This window comes from Nanorana parkeri, unplaced genomic scaffold (assembly GCF_000935625.1).
Source record: "Nanorana parkeri isolate BGI_ZX_2015 unplaced genomic scaffold, ASM93562v1 scaffold1127, whole genome shotgun sequence".
Lineage (NCBI taxonomy): Eukaryota > Metazoa > Chordata > Amphibia > Anura > Dicroglossidae > Nanorana > Nanorana parkeri.
The window spans coordinates 417919-437509 of record NW_017307395.1 but is presented as its reverse complement, the minus strand read 5'-3'; the positions used below and the strand labels follow the sequence as shown (position 1 = coordinate 437509).

Here is a 19591-nt window from a genome sequence, read left to right as displayed (position 1 = left end):
TGAACACTTATTAAAGCTCACCACACACCTTACATTCTGACTGTAGATCCACCAACTATGTTGTTGTTTCTACAGGACAGGAGGTATAGGGAAATCTCCCCAACAGATGGCATCAAAACCTGACCAGGGTTGTAAAGCTGAACTCCAGGATCAGCAAATATTGTCCTCCTACAAGAGTCATGTGTACTCTTCCTTGAATCTTGGTGAGCTTTATGTATTTCTTCCAGATCTGTGCAGTAATCCAGTGTGATACTTGGAGCTTCCTGTAATAAAGACCAGTCACTGCTGCTCTCTCCTTGTGCAGGGTGACTGGTCTTGTCTCGGCCAACTCCTGTAATAAAGACCGGTAACTGCTGCTCTCTCTCCTTGTGCAGGGTGACTGGTCTTGTCTCCGCCCTCTCTTGTAGTTTTCTGCAGGCAGGCTGTAGTACGTAGGGCTGGCTGGGCTCCTCCCACAGCTTTGCTCGCTGTACATGCAACACAGTGATAATGTCACTGCTACTGGGTTTGCAAAGGCACTTGGTTGCCACAAAGTGAATTTATATCCTTTGTGGCTATTGAGAAATATATTTGGCTGAAAGTTCTATGTTTCCTGAGATCAACTTCGACCATTCCCTACTCTATCCAAAATGGGGGGAAAATGTTGACTTTAGATATACTTCAATTCATGTAATGAATGTATTCGGTATACAGGAAGCCTTAAATTGATCTTTGCTGTTTTTTGCTACATTCTGATTACAGTTCTGTAATTGCTCCAAGACCTCACTTCACCACATTTGAATTTTACTGAGTTCACTTCAAACACCCAGCCATGTTCAGCCGGGTTCAGCCGGGTTCAGCCATGTTCAGCCGGGTTCAGGAGGGTCACACACAGATTTCTCTTCTCAGGTTTTTCAGTTGAAAGCTGGCTAGCCCAGTGACTTTGCAATTTCTCAGCCTGGTCCCAGAACTGGTTAGACTGGTCATTTTCCTCTACTCCATGTACGATAACGGCAAAAACAAATGAAGGTTTATCTTAAAGGGGCATTATACCGAAACATTGCATTCTGATAACTAGATATGCTTAAAAGGAGAACTATGAGGGGGGTGCTTTTCACTCACCTCATAGTTCTAGCCGACCTGTGACAATGAGACTGTCACAGGTCGGCTCAGTAGATCGGGAGGTGAACGAACATATACCGGCGTTCGCTCACCTCTCGATCCTGTCACGGCTCTCTGCCATGACAGGGGAGGGGCTGGATTCCCCCCCTCCCCGCTCCGATCCGGGGGAGGGGGCGGGTACAGCTGGCTCTGCCTCTAGATAGGCAGAGCCAGCTGTCACTCACGCAGCTGGGCGGATCTCGAGATCGATGTCGGTATCCGCTCCGGCGTCTCAGTATACCGCGAGCAGTAGCTCACAGTATACTGAGCTTAGGGTAACGGGAGGACGCTAGTTTGTTCTCCTTAGGGTAACGGGAGGACACTATGGGGAAAAGCCCTGACCCCATAGTTCTCTTTAAATACATGTAATGAAAATACTTAGATAGGAAGTCCTATGGTATGTTGCATGCCCTTATTAACAGTTCATGCAAACCATCAAAACAATACACACACAATTATTGGTGTTGGATGCTGGTGGTATTGGGTGATAATGGTATTGGTGTTAAATGCTGGTGTGATTGATGTTAGATGCTGGTGGTGTGGGAACCTGGCGGTATTGATGTTGGGTGCTAGTGGTATTAGTGTTAGATGCTGGTGCGATTAGTGTTGGATGCTGGCAGTGTGGGATGCTGGCGGGATTGGTGTGGGATGCTGGTGGTTTTGGTGTGGGATGCTGGTGGTATTGGTGTTGCATCACTTTAACTCATCTTTTTTCCAGACTTGCCAAGCTGTGACCCAGTAATGGAGAAGTAGTAACTGCACACGTAGGCTAACATTCAGAACTCCTGTCAATGAGAGGCATACTGTAGGTGTTGCCAGAAGTTTGTTTCCCCTTATGAACATTGTAAAACAAATAGTATTATTCAGGACACCAATCCACACAGCAAGGCAGTCCAGGAAACCATAGCAGTGAATCAAAAATTGTCTCTTACCAGTCATCGGAAATCTGATTGATCACTATGCGTTAGTGGGCATGGCACATTTTAAATGTGGTTTAGGGTCTTGATGGGCTTTTATTTGCACCAACTGCATCTCACCCATTTAAAGACTATGGGAAGGCAAAAGCAGCTTGAAGCTGGATACATGCAGGTCAGGAAGATTCTGCTTTTAGAAGCATCACAAACTAATGTCAAAACCACACTGTATTTTCCTATTGATGCAAGCCAAAAACCATCAACATACATAGCATGCAATGGACTTTTCGTCCGACAATCGCAAGGTGTGTGGGCAGTGTGCGACCGACAGTACTGTACAATCGTACGACTTTCGTCTTTTAAGCATGTTCGAAAATTTAAGGTTAGTCGTACGATAATCGTAAGGTGTGTGCCCAGCCTAACTGTTCAGACCTGTAATTGTAAGATTGCAATCTCATCATTCACCACGAGGTGGAGACAACAGACTATAAGAAATCGCCAGCAGGTCAGATAGTGACTTGGCGGCAAAGAGAAAAGGCATCAGGAGCGAGATTTTCGCTGCTGAAGCCTACTTCCTTCTTCCCAACAGCGAACCTGGCAGCAGATTAATGGCTAGTCCAATAGACTATATAAAGATATACCAGGCTAAATAAATTATAATAGACTATATAAACAACGAGTTTTGAGTGATTTAGAAAACAGTCATCTTTATCCATGTAGAGTAGGTAGATTTACAGGCCGATATACAATAGATATGACGGCATTACAAGTAATTAAAAGCTTCCTTGTGTAACTGCATAAATTGCTTGAAGGTTTTAAGGTCGGGGTTGAGTTTGCGGGTCAGCTCCACATTGCGGTCAGGTTTCATGTGGTAGAATAAGAACATACTGGCCAACTCCTGTGCACCTGGGAAGTTGAGTTTTCCGTATGCCTCTGGGGTAATCTGCATACACAGCAAGAGGAGTTTAGGAGGAAGACTTTTTAAAGCAAAAACACAATTATGAAATAAGTTTATCACCCCTGAGCCCTCCCAACCATGACTGTGAGCAAGAGCGAGAGGGCATGGTGATGGCGTCTGGAACTACAGGGGGGTAAAATCAACAGCGGCTATGCGATGCTGGATATCGCACAGCCGGAAGTATCATTTTGATTGGGGAACCCCTTCATATTTCATACGATCACTCCATACATTTAAAGGAACATCAAAGGTGATGGAGTAGAGCAGTGGCGTCACAAGGGGGGTGCGGCCCGCACCCGGGTGCCACCATTGGAGGGGTGACACCAAAATGACTCAGTCATTTTGGTGTCACCCCCTCTGAAAAGTCGGGCGCTCGGTCATGGACCGAACGCCCAACAGTATCAGGAGAGAGGAGGGGACCCGGCGGCATACCTTATCCCGCCGGGTGACTGTCCCCTCCTCTCTCTGCCGGCGTCCATCATCAAGATGGCCGCCAGCAGGTATCAGCATACTGACGCACGTGCGCGATGACGTCATCACGTACGGGCGTGGTGACGTCACGCGCATGCGCAGTGACGTCTCAGCGGTGTCACCCAGCCTCGGGACGCCCCTGGAGTAGAGGATTTGTCAGGAACTGAACCCAGAGCCTCTGCTGTAGCTGGCGCTGGTTCTACCTGCTGAGCCACCTTAGAACCTTGGATAGCTCCTTGCCTGATCTCCTGTGTAATCCTCAGTTAAACCTAATTTCTGCTGAACTCTGAACTCCTCCCTTGAACTTCCTATTTAAGCCATGCCTCTGCACTTCCTGTTTGTCAGATTATTGTGCTCCTGCCAATATCTTGTTCCTTGCTCCTCCTGTGATACAATCTGCTCATACTGCTACTCGTGTACCGACCTTTGGCTGCTGATTCACCGACTACTCTCATCGTCTTCCACTTCATACCCGATACCTCTGGCTACTGACCTCGGCTTGATCTCTGACTACGCTTCTGCCTGCTCCTATACTACTACCGTCTGCTTGTGTACCGAACTACGACTTTGCCTGCTGTTTCAGCTACTGGACTCCGAGCCTGATCCAGATTGTGACAGGATTGCAGTGGGGAGGCACTCTGCTATAACAGATAACTAAAATCAACATAAAAAATGGAGTTCTGCTTTAAAGTCCAGGACAAAAATGTCTGGATGGCAAAATCACCAGAATTAAGTAGACAGTCACCAAGACTATGATGACCCTCACCTTGGAGTCTACGATGGTCTTGCCGATCACCTCGGACATGATCTCTGCATATTGTTTGATGGTTAGTTTATCCGCACTCAGCCCGATATCTTTCCCAATGTATTCCGAGGGATTCTTTAGGACGCTGCAGACAATTGGACCGAGGTCTGCCACAGATATCCCATCCATCGGAATGTCTCCCATGGGAACGACTAAAGGAAAACAGACCAATGAGAGAGTTGTAATAGCTTTATGGTTCAATCAGGGAAGAGACACAACAGGAGAGGCAATATCTTCAAAAGGAAGGAGAAAAATCACTGGAAACTTATGCATTCCCTTTACTTCCTGTCCTAGAGACACAAGGAGGTGAGAGGAAATCTCTCCAAAGTAAGGCAAAATCACCAGGATCTTCTGCATTCCCTTCACATCCTTTCCTAAAGACACAACAGGAAGTGAGAGGAAATCTTTACAAAGTAAGGAGAAATCACAGGAAACATATGCATTCCCTTTACTTCCTGTCCTAGAGACACAACAGGAAGTGAGAGAAAATCTCTCCAAAGTAAGGAGAAATCAGCAGGATCTTCTGCATTCCCTTCACATCCTGTCCTACAGAAAAAACGGGAGGAAAAACCTCCAAATAAGGAGAAATCAGCATGAAAAGAGTATTAGTTTTAGATATACTTTACAAAAGTTACGCTGAGGGTTGTGCTGAAAATGGTGAACACCAGGGGGACAGTTGGTGAACAGCTACAGACACTTGGTCTGGAAGGCAGAAAGTTGGCCTTTTCAAGTGGAGAAAAAAAAAAAAAAAGAAGATGGCTGATTTGGAAGCTATATAATTAGAGTCTCAAAAGTGAAATGGCAGGTCAAGGCCACCATCAGGGCAGACTAAAGGCAGGCAACCTTTGCGTTTCAGCTGTGGTGAAACTACAAATCCCATGAGGCACTGCAAGACTGACAGCACCAGACATGACTCCCAGAGGCAGATGCATTGTGGGATTTGTGGTTTCACCAAAGCTGGATTGCCAAGGTTGCCTACCTCTGGGGTAGACTGAGACCGCACACCATAGAAGGCCATCTACATCTTCCTCCAGTATTCAAACTGTAGCCCTAGGTGGCCTTTAACTGGCAGGGATTTTGGTTCCCAGTTTCAACATTTGCCTCCACAGGAAGTCAGGGGAGGGTTCTGTCACCGTGAAAAGGGGAGGGTTCTGTCACCGTGGACTTATTGACTTTCCTCTTCCATAGTAGAAACAGATAAAAACTGAAATATGTTATAAATCCTTCAATCAGATCCCTGAAATACAGACAAAGTTCTGCACCTTGGTGATCATCTGTAGATCTTCCAGATGTTATAAACGGTCCACAAGGATTTTTGTTTACCTGTGCATTCACTTTTGTCATGAAGATCATCTGGTTTATTACATTTAATTATATCATAATAATAATGAGTATAACTTTGGCCGTGTGTACACAATATGCCCATTACAATCTTACCTAACTGATACGTCTCGCTGTCCTGGAATTTCTGCGGCCTACTGTCGGTCAGGAAGTTCTCGAAGTAGAAGGCAAGCCTCACGCTGGTCATGGGGACTTTAATCTGCCTAAAATATTCCTCCACTTCCCCTTTCCCATCAAAGTGAAGAACCTCCAGCTTGCCCCCGGTCAGTTTGTGGACGTTCTCCAGACCGCTGTAGACCACGTGCTGTAGGCCCAGCTCTTTGCACAGATCTGCGATCCGTTTTCCCTGCAACACAAGAAACAAAGCAAAGGGCTTCATCGGGAGTTACCTTGTGACCTTTGAAAGTAAAGGGCAATATCACACACCACAACAAACAGGGCCAGATTTACTCTCTCTGCTGCCCCAAGGCCAGGTTCCTCAATGCGCCCCCCTACCCACGAACCAAATACATTTGTAAAATAATGATCAGAGAACTTCCATTAATATGAAATGCACCTATTTAATTATAACAAAATCGTAAATGCTTTACGGCTATGATAAGGAGCACGCCACTTCTCAGATCACTGGCAGCCTGTGCTGCCTGTACTGAGAGCCGCGCATTCCTTGTGACAGCCGTGGCTCGAATCAGTGAGAGGCAGCCCCGGAGCCTCCGTGCCGCTTCAATGACGTCCCAGCCTGCAGGACATCAGAGGGGCCCGGGGGGCAATTGCCTCCCTGCCCCCTGACCCAGTTCGCCCCTGGTCGTAACAATACTGAAGTGTACGCCTCGGCAACAGTTGCCTCATACAACTGAGGACTACCCTGACGTCATGCTGCGCCTCTCGTTTCCCCCTCTCTAGTACAGTTCGTGAATTTAGTGCAATATAAAAGGCCAAAATTGTCATTCAGAATATAAGAATTTATTAGAATATTATTTTGTTTTATTATTAACAAAAAAATGCAAATAATGTCCAGATTTTTCTGCGGACCAGCAAAATTTTCTCGTGGTCCACGGACCATTGGTTGGTGACCGCTGATTTATGACATTCTGTATAAACGTTTCCAGTTAGGACAAACCTCGCAGCTAAGTGAAGCCGCCACCAGCAGTTATTACCTGTTCAACCTCCTTATTCTTATCCATATGTTCCCAAAAGTTGGTGACCACGAAAACTCCATAAGTTCCTTTAAGCGCGGCTTTCACACTCTCCTCATCGTTCAGATCCGCAGCTACGACCTCCACGCCGTCTTCCTTCATCTTCTGCGCTGCCGGTTTAGTGACATCACGAGTCACCGCCCTGACCGAAAACGAGCAGTCCTTTAGGAGTGCCTTGACCACTGAACATCCCTGCGATCCTGCAAGAAGGGAATCGGACAGGTAACCAAGATGGAGTACATACTGAAGATCTCCCCATGTTTGCATGGAATTAATCTGGTACTCGGATACTCTAGTTTCCTCCCACACGCCAAAGACATGTTGATAGGTTAATTGGCTCCTGTCTAAATTTGCCCTTATATGTGTATGCATGTGAGATAAGGACCTTAGATGGTAAGCTCCTCGGGGGCAGGGACTGATGTGAATGTTCAATATGTAAAGTGCTGTGTAAATTGTTGACACCATATCAGTGCCTGTAGTACCGTACATAATATTTACAATATACATGAACAGGGCTGTAGCTACCATGGGGCGAGTGAGGCACTCGCCTCAGGCGCAGCTAAGTGGGGGCACAGACAGGGCCGGCCTGGCTGCGCCCCCTTGCCCTGACGTGTCAATAAAACGGCTGCGCATGCGCGATCACAGGGGGGTCCCAGCCTTGGGACGCCCCTGTGATGAGGTCATCCCTTTGCTCATTCCGCTCTCTCCTCCCGTAAGCATATTTCTTCAGTACTTTTGCATGCAGCACAACTGATTGGCTCCAATTGCTGCCACTCCCTCGCCACAACTAATTGCTGCTTTACAGGGGATTGCAAGGATGACACAAAGTCAAATTCAGGTACTTACGCTAGTTGTAGTATTTACATAATACATCAAACACATATATTTATTAAATGGACACTTAGCTGCATACATTTGTGTCTTGTATATTTTTCCTGGGAGTTCAGCCGAAATATAGAGCATTAGCCCCCTTTTTTTTCTGTATGCCATTCTAATGATACATGCCATGGTGGCAATCTCAGTGTCCTTTCCCTGGGAGTAATGCCAGTAGGGAGGTGTCCTGGAGGTGGGTGCGTTCTGTTTAATCAATTATAACCTGAGATTATATGGTGCTTTGCCCTCGGCATTGTGTAACTAGGTTCTTGGCTTCTGCACGGTGACTGTTTCCCAAGCCTGACTGTCAGTACAACATAGGCTCAGGCCAGTAATCTTATTAGATGGGAGGATCCCTTAGCCATGGCATTAGTCACATGACTCACCACTGGAGGGAGTCTGTACCACAGAATACAGCACGTTCTGAAAGTATTTCAAAGCCTTTTATCACTGAGCATGACTTTATAGAGAGACGATAATGGTTTTGGGTCAATTATATTTTAATTTGTTCAATTATGTACATGTCCCAAAGCTGCCAAATGGAGCTAGTCATGCGCTTCCCAAAGTGAATCTATGACCTCAGGGGTCGGCAACCTTTTCCACATTAGGGGGTTATGTATCAGTCTTCCACTCGGCTGAATCATTCTGAGTTACTGGCACTAGAAGGAGTCATGGCGCATAGAAAACTTCTCAATTCAGAATCCAATTCCTGCACCTTCACCCCCCAAAAATCATCCCCAATTCATGCACACCTCAGATCATCCCCAATTCCTGCACATCTCAGATCATCCCCAATTCCTGCACACCTCAGATCATCCCCAATTCCTGCACCTTCACCCCTCAGATCATCCCCAATTCCTGCACCTTCACCCCTCAGATCAGACCCTATTCCTGCACCTTCACCCCTCAGATCATCCCCAATTCCTGCACCTGCGCACCTCAGATCACCCCCAATTCCTGCACATCTCAGATCATCCCCAATTCCTGCACCTGCGCACCTCAGGTCATCCCTAATTCCTGCACCTGCGCACCTCAGGTCGTCCCCAATTCCTGCACATCTCAGATCATCCCCAATTCCTGCGCACCTCAGGTCGTCCCCAATTCCTGCGCACCTCAGGTCATCCCCAATTCCTGCGCACCTCAGGTCATCCCCAATTCCTGCGCACCTCAGGTCATCCCCAATTCCTGCACCTGCGCACCTCAGGTCATCCCCAATTCCTGCACATCTGAGATCAACTCCAATTCCTGCACCTTCAGATCGTCCCCAATTCCTGCGCACCTCAGATCGTCCCCAATTCCTGCACACCTCAGATCGTCCCCAATTCCTGCACACCTCAGATCACCCCCAATTCCTGCACCTTCACACCTCAGATCACCCCCAATTCCTGCAGCTTCACACCTCAGATCACCCCCAATTCCTGCAGCTGAGCAGGGGGAAGAGCGGCAATAATATTACTTTTTACGGTGGCCATAGTGAAGCTTTACAACCTGACAGAATTTCCAACCCTTCCCCCGCTTTGCTAAAAACTGCAACAAAAGCTATTTTCTGGAGTAAGAGCCGATGACCCTAATGGACCCGAGCTGCTGATCGCCCATTTGTTCACCTGAGATGAACCCGGCTGGCATTGAACTCCGCAGGTCACAGAATCATGGGCTGGAAGGTAAATACCTTCTACTGAATGACTTGCTTTCATCTGACTGCCATCTAGTGTCTATGCTCGACTTTATTTCACTCACCTGTGGCTCCAAAGACAGTAATCATTTTCTTGGTAGCCATGGCTGAGGATGCACAACGTTGGGCTTCAAAGAGGTGCTGCCTTGTAAGCCAACAGAGGTGGACTGACTTCTTCTGTAGCTGCGTGTTCCACCCCCCCCTAGTTGCTGATGCTCAGCAATTTGCACCCCTCCCTGCTCAAAAAAAGGATTGATTAATATTGCTGCAGATAATTGAAGACGTCTTATTTTTCACTCACTTGGCAGGACGTCTGTTGGGTGTTGGTTTTGTTGGCAGAGGAAGCAGCCAATCAGGGCTCTCCCCTCAGGCATTCCTATGCACATGTATTTATTTCTCCTGGAATCTCTCGCTGCACTCAGCAATCAAATGCGGAAAAAAAAAAAAATGAAAGCGTAAACTCTATTACCACACCGGCTTGCAAGTCAGAGCCGTGCAATATTTATGCCCTGTCATGCTGCTGTGACAAGATGTAAAAGAAGGTGTGTCGAAGAAATCTGTCATCTTATATAAGCTGGCCATACACCTAAAGCTGGGCACACACCTTACAACCATCGCAAGACTTTTGTCTTGCGATGGTTGTAAGGTAATTTTTAAAAACGTACAATCTGCCCATCTTTGGACAGGCAGATGGTACTTGCGATGATCGTAAGCCCGCCCCGCTGAGGGTTGGGCTTCCGATGACCGCAATGCTGAAGGGGCAGTGTGCGCTTGCGCACACCGGCCCGTGCAGCTTTTATCTTACGAACATGCTACACACCCGCCGAAAATTGTACGATGTTCGGCGTGTTTTCGAACATGTTCCTATGATAAAAGTCCTGCGACCTTACAGTAGCAGAGGTTGCACGCCTTCCACACACCTTACGATAATCGTACGATCGCGGTATTTCCAGCGACTATCGTACGATTATCGCAAGGTGTGTGGGCACCTTTACAATTATCTGCAGAGTTTCTGTGGTCAGATGGAAAAAGTGCAACAGATTCCTCCATCCGCGCTAAACTGTGTGGATGGAGGAATCTCCCGCTGGGCCAAGCTTCAGTAATCTTGTTAGTCGGCCCCGCCGGCGTCCAATCAGATTGTTCAGGTATTTTGACAGCCAGTGGAGCCGACTAGCAAGATACTGAAGCTTGGCCCAGCGGGAGATTCCTCCATCCGCACAGTTTAGCGCGGATGGAGGAATCTGTTGCACTTTTTACATCTGACCACAGAAACTCTGCAGATAATTGTAAGGTGTATGGGCACCTATAATATCGTACCATTGATGTCTTCCCAACTGTCATTTATTTAATTTTTAATCCCAAAAAAGTTTTATTGGAAAATATTCCGGTTTTATACAGCGGTCAAAGAAAGTTAATTAAAAAAGCACCAATGGGCTCACGGACACAAAACAAGGATGTGCAATATCCGCAGCATCCGACTGCATACATGAGAAGATTTACCAAGGAAACTAAGTTGCATGGAAAGAAGTAAAGAACAGTTTTGATCACACAAAGATGATTGCTTTACCATGATATTGGAGAGCACAACACCCACGCTGGACAATTGGTCATATCTGATTGATTGGGGGAGGGGATTCCATTTTCCCAAATTCACTGGGGCAAGTTGAATGACTCTTTAAAGTGACTTTACAGGTCAAAGCCATGGCTTCACTATAGAGTCAGTCCCCACAGCTGCACGTACTTATCTTTTCCTCTGCTCCTCCGCTGCTCTGTACCTGGAGTAGAGGGTTGGAGGGGCAGAACACTGCAGGGTGACTGGTCTTGTCTCTGTCTCCTCCTGCACTAAAGACCGGTCACTGCTGCTCTCTCTCCTTGTGCACGATGACTGGTCTTGTCTCTGCCCCCTCCTGCAATAAAGACCAGTCCCTGCTGCTCTCTATCCTTGTGCAAGGAGACTAGTCTTGTCTCCGCCCCCCTCCTGTAATAAAGACCACTCATTGCTGCTCTCTATCCTTGTGCAGGGTGACTGGTCTTGTCTCCGCCCCCTCCTGTAATAAAGACCGGTCACTTCTGCTCTCTATCCTGGTGCAGGGTGACTGGTCTTGTCTCCGCCCCCTCCTGTAATAAAGACCGGTCACTTCTGCTCTCTATCCTGGTGCAGGGTGACTGGTCTTGTCTCCGCCCCCTCCTGTAATAAAGACTGGTTACTGCTCCCCTCTCTGCTTGTGCAGGGTGACTTGTCTTGTCTCCGCCCCCTCCTGTAATAAAGACCGGTCACTGCTGCTCTCTATCCTTGTGCAGGGTGACAGGTCTTGTCTCCGCCCCCTCCTGTAGTTACCTGCAGGAAGCCTGTAGTAGATGGAGTCTGAGGGGCCCCTGCCACTGCTCTGCTCTATGCACATAGAAAAAAGGAAATTCAGAGATCGAGCATCGCTGAACAAAAGCAGTTACCATAAAGACCGGGACTAGCATATGAGTACAAAAAGTTTTATTGAACATATGTTAAAACACACCATCAGCTTGCTTCTTCCCATGAACACAATCAAATTGACAACGTTGTCAGCATCTATCTTGCACTCTCACATTCAAACAAAAGGGCCCCACACATGCAATAGGCAATAGGAACAACCACAGGACTCCTGATGAGATGATATTGGATTGCAGAGATGGAACCGGTTTTATATCATAATGAAAACAGTATGGCAGGGATTTCTCAAGATGGGAATCCTCCTTCTGCTGTAATAGGTATATTGTATCATATATAAGAAATGAACATTGTTGCAGGACGCTCGTGTAGAAACATTTAGGCATTTATATTCATAGTATTGTGGCGGCTGGCATATAGCCAGATCCAGTGGTATTCAATGGTGAAAGCCTGACAAGCAAACAATGTTCACATTGGTGCCGTAGGATCGCTTAAATCTAGGAACATCTGGGGACTCCACAGACCCGGAAGTGACAGTCAGGGGACACCGTAGTAGTTATATCCTCCGTGTTAAGGGGGAAACACCTCGGGTGAAGATTATTGAGCATTCCCGCAGGGCAATCTTACCCACAAGTAGGTGTTTCAGACCCCATTGGATCGATAGATCCCAAAGTCTCGTGTCCTATGGATTCGTTGCAATTGCGGTTGTCTCACATGATCTGGTGATGTTCATAAGATGTTCTGACGAAGCCCCGGTGGGCGGTGCGAAATGCGTCGACACAGTATGTGTCCCTAATAAGAAGTTCAATAAAATGTTCAACTAGCATCATATCACTGAAGTGGACATCAATTTATGGGCACCAGAAGAGGGCGGTTAGTGCTAATGGGTGCAGCTGGAAATCAACCCCTAGACTGACTAGATGTGGACCGGGCAAACAGCGGCTCCTTGCAGGGAGTTATCGCTACATGTATATTGGTTACAAGACCGTATGGATGAGCGTTTAACTCAATTAAAGGGTTACACTTAGTGGATTCGGATCTCTGGAGAACTTTGGTATTTTCGTATCTGCTCTATGCACAGGCTATGTATAGCACAGTTATAATGTCAATGCTACCTGTACAAGGTTGTATCTGGGTATTAATGGCATTTGGTGAACACAACGTTATTTCATTTGTGGCTCTTGAGGAATAAACTTAAATGAACCTGTTTGTGCCCAGAGATCAGCTTTAAAGGAGAACTATGGGGTCAGGGCTTTTCCCCATAGTTCTCCTTAGGGTAACGGGAGGACACAAACTAGCGTCCTCCCGTCACCCTAAGCTCAGTATACCGCAAGCTACAGCTCGCGGTGTACTGAGACGCCGCAGCCGGAGCGGATCCCGACATCGATGCCGAGATCCGCCCAGCTGCGTGAGTGACAGCTGGCTCTGCCTATCTAGAGGCAGAGCCAGCTGTACCCGCCCCCTCCCCCGTCCATTCTGCCAGTCAGCGCTGGAGGATCAGAGCGGGGAGGGGGGAATCCAGCCCCTCCCCTGTCACGGCAGAGAGCCGTGACAGGATCGAGAGGTGAGCGAATGCCGGTATATGTTCGCTCACCTCCCGATCTACTGAGCCGACCTGTGACAGTCTCATTGTCACCGGGCGGCTAGAAATATGAGGTGAGTGAAAAACAATCACCTCATAGTTCTCCTTTAACATGTTTTTAGATGAATAGAAGACAATATAACTTTTTTTATGTTTTACTGGTTTCAGAAATGATTTAGGAGTTTACTAGGCTGAGGTCCATCATAGGATCTTGTGGTAGAGCTAAATGATAATGGCTACAGCAGTGAATTGTGAGTGATTTGAGAAGCAACAACACAACACCGTTACTCATGTAAAAAAGGCCACTTTATGATTAAAAAAACACGTTCTCATGCTGATACATGTAGTAGGTAATGTCATATTATAAGTCTGTAAAAGCTTCCTTCTTGGAAACCATAAACTGTTCGAAGGTTTTCAGGTCGGGGTTCAGCCTGCGGGTCACCTCCATGCTGCGGTCAGGTCTCATGTGGTAGAACCGGAACATATTGGCCATCTCATCTGCTCCTGGGAAGCCGAGTTTTTCGTACACCTCGGGGGGGATCTGTGTGCACAACAAAAAAGTTTAGAAAGAAAGATTCTCCAACACTAAGCCAAGCATGATGGTCGCCTTCGTCAACTCCGATTTTCACGAGTAATACCAGCTATAAATCCCTCCATTCCCTCCCCTGTGTGGGTGATGCCCAGGCAAGAACTATCACACTAAACACCTCTTTAGCACTATAACACCCTTAAAGATTATGGCAACATCGCCAGAAACAAGTAGTGGATGGACGGCGGAATATAATCAGCCTCACCTTGGAGTCTACGATGGTCTTGCCGATCACCTTGGACATGATCTCTGCATATCGTTTGATGGTTAGCTTATCCGCACTCAGCCCGATATCCTTTCCAATGTATTCAGAGGGATTCAGCAGGACGCTGCGGACAATGGGGCCAAGATCCGCAACAGATATTCCATCCATTGGAATGTCTCCCATGGGAAGGACTAATAGAAAGTTTAAAGAGAGAGCAATGCGAAATATAAAACAATTGGCATGTATTCATTTATATAATTGCATTTAAATGAACTCAATGGACACCACTGGAATTCTAATTATCTGTAATAGCTCAGTTCACACTATGCAGGTGGAGAACAGAGCATATGGGTATGGGGGTCCAAATGTTTTCTGCATTGTTCAGACCTTGGATTACGATTGTTCTCTATAGGGGGAGTAAGGTGCAATTGCAGCCTGAACACAGCCACAAAAAACACACGCGCGGTCATCTACTTTAGACAAAGCATTCGTTATGCAATATGTAGGGATTTGGATTCCCAAATTCAATATTTGCCTTGAATCCAAAGAGGGATGTTGCCTCTTATGATCCCTAGGCTTGGCTCCTCACTGAAGCTGTCTGCATTCCCTCACCATGGCTCTCCTCACAGGACAATAAACAAAAATGTATCAGTACTCGTATTGTAAGTACTCAGCAAGTACCAGTACTCGTACTCGCATAACTGGTATCTGTGCATCCCTTTATTTATATTTATAAAAACAAAATCGTACATTATAACAGAGATGTAGAAATCCAAGGAGCTCCGTGTGCTCCTTACACATGACAGCTGCCTCCTAATTTTTGAATTTTTCTCTAGTCTAGTCTTGGAGCTCAAAAGTATCGGTACATGTACCCGTACTTGTACCGAGTACTGTACTTGGTATCTGTTCAACCCTTACAAATATAGCTGTATGTACACAATATCCCCATTACAATCTTACCCAGCTGATACGTCTTGCCGTCCTGGCTTTTCTGTGGCCTACAGACGCTCAGGAAGTTCTCGAAGTAGAAGGCAAGCCTCACACTGGTCATGGGGACAGCAATCTGCCTGAAATATTCCTCCACTTCCCCTTTCCCATCAAAGTGAAGAACCTCCAGCTTGCCCCCGGTCAGTTTGTGGACATTTTCCAGACCGCTGAAGACCACGTGCTGTAGACCCAGCTGTTTGCACAGATCTGCGATCCGTTTTCCCTGCAACACAAGAAACCACATGGCAGCCATTGTAGTCAAGGCATCATTAGGAGTTACAAAAATAGGTGCAATATTGTAATCTGTAAGCAAACAAACCGTTTTACTTCTTATTGGAGTACATCAAGTCATGGTCAACTCTAACATACAGAAGACAACTCTACTGGTCATTTCTTTCACAGATACAGCTTATAAAGAAGCCAGTCTACCTGTGAGATGAGATGTCAAGCCAGTATTTAACATGCTCTAGCACCTGTTTGGGCACTAGTGCTAGAGCACCCATGCCCAAACAGGTGCTAGAGCAGGTTAAGTGCTTAGTTTCATTAGAACCATGTGCATATTAAAGGTATCTCTGATACTTCTGGTGTATCTGTTACTTGATTTACTTTTTACAAGCCTTGATGAAGGGAAGCATAGCCCCCAAAAACATAGTTGGGTTCTTAATGAGCCCATTGGTTCCTGTGACTCATTTAACTTTGTGTGTTGTGTAACTCTCCTTTTACCTCACATGTATATAAAGTCACTAATAGAAACTATTACCTGTGCCACTTCTTTCTCCTTACTGAAGTGATCAAAGAAGTTGGTGACCACAAAAGCTCCATAAGCTCCACTGAATGCCTCCTTCAGGCTCTTTGCATCGTCCATATCCGCAGCTACCACCTCCGCGCCGGCTTCCTTCAGCTTCACAGCAGCCGGTTTGCTGACATCACGTGTGACCGCCCTGACCGCAAACGAGCTGTCCTGTAGAAGAGCTCTGACCACTGAACCACCTTGGGCTCCTGCAAGAAGGGCATTGGACAGGTGAACATACATAGGTTTTGGGAACACAGTGTGGAAGTGGATCTTACAGGTCTTCATGGATTCCTGATATACAGCAGCAATATACTCTTCAAAACCTGCACCCTTTACCAGCCTTTTACCATTAAAGTGACTCTGTCATGAGAAAGGTATGGGAGCCACCATTGCTGATCCCTTCTTTTAGAATGTTGGTTCCCTGGCTGTCATGCTGAAGCTTGAACGCCAATTCTTTCTGAGTCTCTGACCTGCAACAAGCATAAGGAATTCTGACACTCATTTACACCATGCTTCTTCTTGGTCTGTAACTCAAAAGAATTGACACAACCCGGCAACTAAAATTTTTAAAAGACAACCTGCAACAGCAGCCCATATACTTTTCTCATGACAGTGTCACTTTAAAAACAAATCTTTGTGCTATAGCATCGAAACTTTATCTGGGCCGAGATGATGTCATCGAGCTGCGAGCTGCGAGCAGGAGGAAGCATTTCCTCAGTCTCCTCTCCCCCAGTGATCAGACTGCAACATTGTAACTTTGTAGCAATTCATGCACGGCAAAGTCCACTTTATACAGCCCCCTATGCTACTTTCTACACGTTCCTTGCTCTTCTTCAGTCACTAGTTTGCCTGGAAAGCAAAGTGACATACCATTTGGGCAACCACACTGGATTACTGCACAGATCTGGAAGAAATACACAAACACACCAAGATCCAAAGAAGGATACACAGGACTCTTGTATTTAGACAATGTTTGCTTATCACGGAGTTCACTTTAAAATATTACCAGGTGATACTGGCATGAAAGTGCTTGCTGAGGCACTTCCCATCATTGGGTGACAACTGGCTCCCAGTTGTACTCCTTTGTTGACACTCTGTCACATGCTCCTTTGTTGAAGACTACAAGTGGCTATGACAACACACATTGTGCAGGCATGGTCCATTGTTTTTATTATAGGAAGCAGGTCCAGAGCAAAGACATGCGAGTGCATATAGACAGAAAGTGGCTGGAAGAGATTGGAGGAGATTAGCAGCATTAAGATGCAAAAAAGCATGAAAAAAAGATAAAACCAAAAATGTATGATAAATTCTAGTTGTTCATAATGCATTGTGCTTTAGTAAAGGAAATGTCATTCAGTTAGGGTTTACATCTCTTTGCATCGCCAGTGTTCCTTCTCTTACCTGTGGCTCCTAGGACGGTAATAAGTTTCTTGCAAGCCATGACAGAGTTGGGGGAGGACGCAGAACACTCTGGGAACAATAGCTGCTGAAGATGTTCTTGTATGTAGGTCTGCAGAGGTGAGCTGTCTTTGTATAGGTCTACAGAGGTGGATTGCCCTCTTGTAAGTCTACAGAGGTGGACTGTCTTCCTATAAGTCTACAGAGGTGGACTGTCTAACTATAAGTCTACAGAGGTGGACTGTCTTTCTATAAGTCTACAGAGGTGGACTGTCTTCCTATAAGTTTACAGAGGTGGACTGTCTAACTATAAGTCTACAGAGGTGGACTGTCTTCCTATAAGTCTACAGAGGTGGACTGTCTTCCTATAAGTCTACAGAGGTGGACTGTCTTCCTAAAGGTCTTCAATGCTATAGTGTCTTCTTGCAGGTCTTCAATGCTGGACTGCTTCCACATAAGTCTACAGAGGTGGACTGCCTTCTTATAAGTCTACAGAGATGGACTGCCTTCTTATAAGTCTGTAGAGATGGACTGCTTTCTTAAAGGTCTTCAATGCTGGATTGTCTTCTTAAAGGTCTTCAAAGCTGGACTGCTTCCACATAAGTCTTCAGAGGTGAACTAACTTCTTATAAGTCTACAAAGGTGGATCACCTTCTTATAAGCCTACAGGCTGCTTTCTAACAATGTGCCTGGATGACTAAGCACAGCATGCCCCTCCCAGTCAATGGATAATAGTGGAAATACAAGAAAAGGATTTATTGAGTTTGTAGCTGAAAAATTAACTTTTCACTCAGTCGAAACACGCCCTTTGGGTGTAGTCTCCTTTGCTGACAGAGGAAGCAGCCAATCAGAACTTCCCTCCTTTACAGCGAGATGGCCTAAGCGTGTCTATTTTTACCAGACCTTCTTGCTGCACTCACCAGTTATCCAATGGAATGCTGAAAAAGAACAGATGCAGAGACTATGCATTACTGGCTAATCTTGCAAGTCATATCTATGCAGACTCATGCTGCTGTGACATTATGGAAATGTAGGTGTGTACACAGACTCGGCGTCTCCCATCAATCCGCATTATTTGGTTTTTACAAGCCGTCATTTATTTTCAATAGCTCTTCGATTACGAACTCTAAGAAACATTTGCTTTGTCATCTAGCCCCAAAGCAGAAGACTCCAAAGCAGGAGGGAAAAGAGCTACTGGTGAGCGGATTGATTCGTCCAAACTATGATTTGCAGCCAATATAGGCAATCCACGGTAATCGCATGTTTGGCGCAGGTTGCCGGTTATCTGCACTCTGATCAGGCAGCTAGAAATGGGGTTCAGAAGACCCCTTTACCGGTTCACTTCCTTGTGGGAAAGGAGAATCCACATCTGCCTGTTTGGGGTTCCATGCAATGAAGGTCTTCCCCCTCACACTGACTGGGAAGGCCAGCAGGCAATAATGATGCATGCATAACCTTAGGGGTATACTAGATCACTATCATGTAGATGCCTTATCTGGACTTTGCACTTTGCATAAAAAAATCATAAAGTCTCGGACCGTCCATGGCAGAACAGAAGAGCACACCCATAATTCTGTGCACGTGCCATTATAAAACTCCATTGCCCACTTATTTACTCGTTGACCATAGGTCTGCAAGAGCTGGCATGGGATATTGAAGTGGACTAAAGGACCACTCTAGTACAAGAACTAGATTTCCCAGTCCAGCTGGTGATTTATGGACAATAATCTGCCCTGCATGAAAGATTGGAGTTTCAGAACCAATGGTCAACCCTGTAACCTGTGTTAAAGCCCCACACTTGGCACCAGCAAAAAATCTACCCTTGCAGTGCTTGCAAAGCCTAGAGGAATTAGGTGCAATACCTCCCTTATTCCTCGCTCTACCCGGCTTCCTGCGTGCTGTGCATCCAGTCCCCTGAAGCTTTTTTTTAGGGTGTCTGGCCGGTGGTCACACACTGAAGTCATCACATACCATGCAGAACCAATAGTCCTGCATTGTACGTGAGGATGGCGAGAGCCTGCCCACAATCTTAAACAGAAGAAAAGAGCACTGGAAGCTGGCCAAAGCGAGGAATACCGTAAGTATTACGGCTTACTCCTTATAGAGCATTTCACCATTGCAGTGCAGGGGGGACCCACTGCAAGGGTAGTTCTTTTCATTCCAGACTTTAGCTTGACAACCTTATTTACAATATAGTGACATTGCAGAGCTAGAGGAACTGATAGAATTTTATAGCAGCTGGCAC

General features: G+C 46.2%; 2 protein-coding genes across 2 annotated transcripts; both read right to left on the bottom strand.

The window, feature by feature from the left end:
• Positions 1–2756: 2756 nt before the first annotated feature.
• Positions 2757–9535, bottom strand: LOC108796535 (nmrA-like family domain-containing protein 1). The gene is made up of 5 exons (XM_018568028.1): positions 9433–9535; positions 6784–7022; positions 5726–5975; positions 4250–4440; positions 2757–2997 (listed from the first exon to the last, which is right to left on the bottom strand). Exons 1-5 carry the CDS (start codon positions 9470–9472, stop codon positions 2818–2820), a joined length of 900 nt encoding a protein of 299 aa, XP_018423530.1. The 5' UTR covers positions 9473–9535; the 3' UTR covers positions 2757–2817.
• A 4200-nt stretch (positions 9536–13735) lies between these two features.
• LOC108796536 (nmrA-like family domain-containing protein 1) lies at positions 13736–17389 on the bottom strand. The gene is made up of 5 exons (XM_018568030.1): positions 17350–17389; positions 15916–16154; positions 15129–15378; positions 14169–14359; positions 13736–13915 (listed from the first exon to the last, which is right to left on the bottom strand). The coding sequence occupies exons 1-5, from the start codon at positions 17387–17389 to the stop codon at positions 13736–13738; spliced, it is 900 nt and encodes a 299-aa protein (XP_018423532.1).
• Positions 17390–19591: the final 2202 nt, after the last annotated feature.

What these genes read in the sequence shown, in the direction of transcription:
- LOC108796535 (XM_018568028.1), bottom strand. Translation starts at nt 9,472, where the DNA reads ATGGCTACCAAGAAAATGATTACTGTCTTTGGAGCCACAG. An exon ending in AGAATAAGGAGGTTGAACAG is followed by an intron (nt 5,976 to 6,783) that starts GTAATAACTGCT and finishes CTTGTGTTGCAG; the next exon opens with GGAAAACGGATCGCAGATCT. An exon ending in CAGCGAGACGTATCAGTTAG is followed by an intron (nt 4,441 to 5,725) that starts GTAAGATTGTAA and finishes GTTTTCCTTTAG; the next exon opens with TCGTTCCCATGGGAGACATT.
- LOC108796536 (XM_018568030.1), bottom strand. Translation starts at nt 17,389, where the DNA reads ATGGCTTGCAAGAAACTTATTACCGTCCTAGGAGCCACAG. An exon ending in TACCGTCCTAGGAGCCACAG is followed by an intron (nt 16,155 to 17,349) that starts GTAAGAGAAGGA and finishes CCCTTCTTGCAG; the next exon opens with GAGCCCAAGGTGGTTCAGTG. An exon ending in AGACCATCGTAGACTCCAAG is followed by an intron (nt 13,916 to 14,168) that starts GTGAGGCTGATT and finishes TTGTGCACACAG; the next exon opens with ATCCCCCCCGAGGTGTACGA.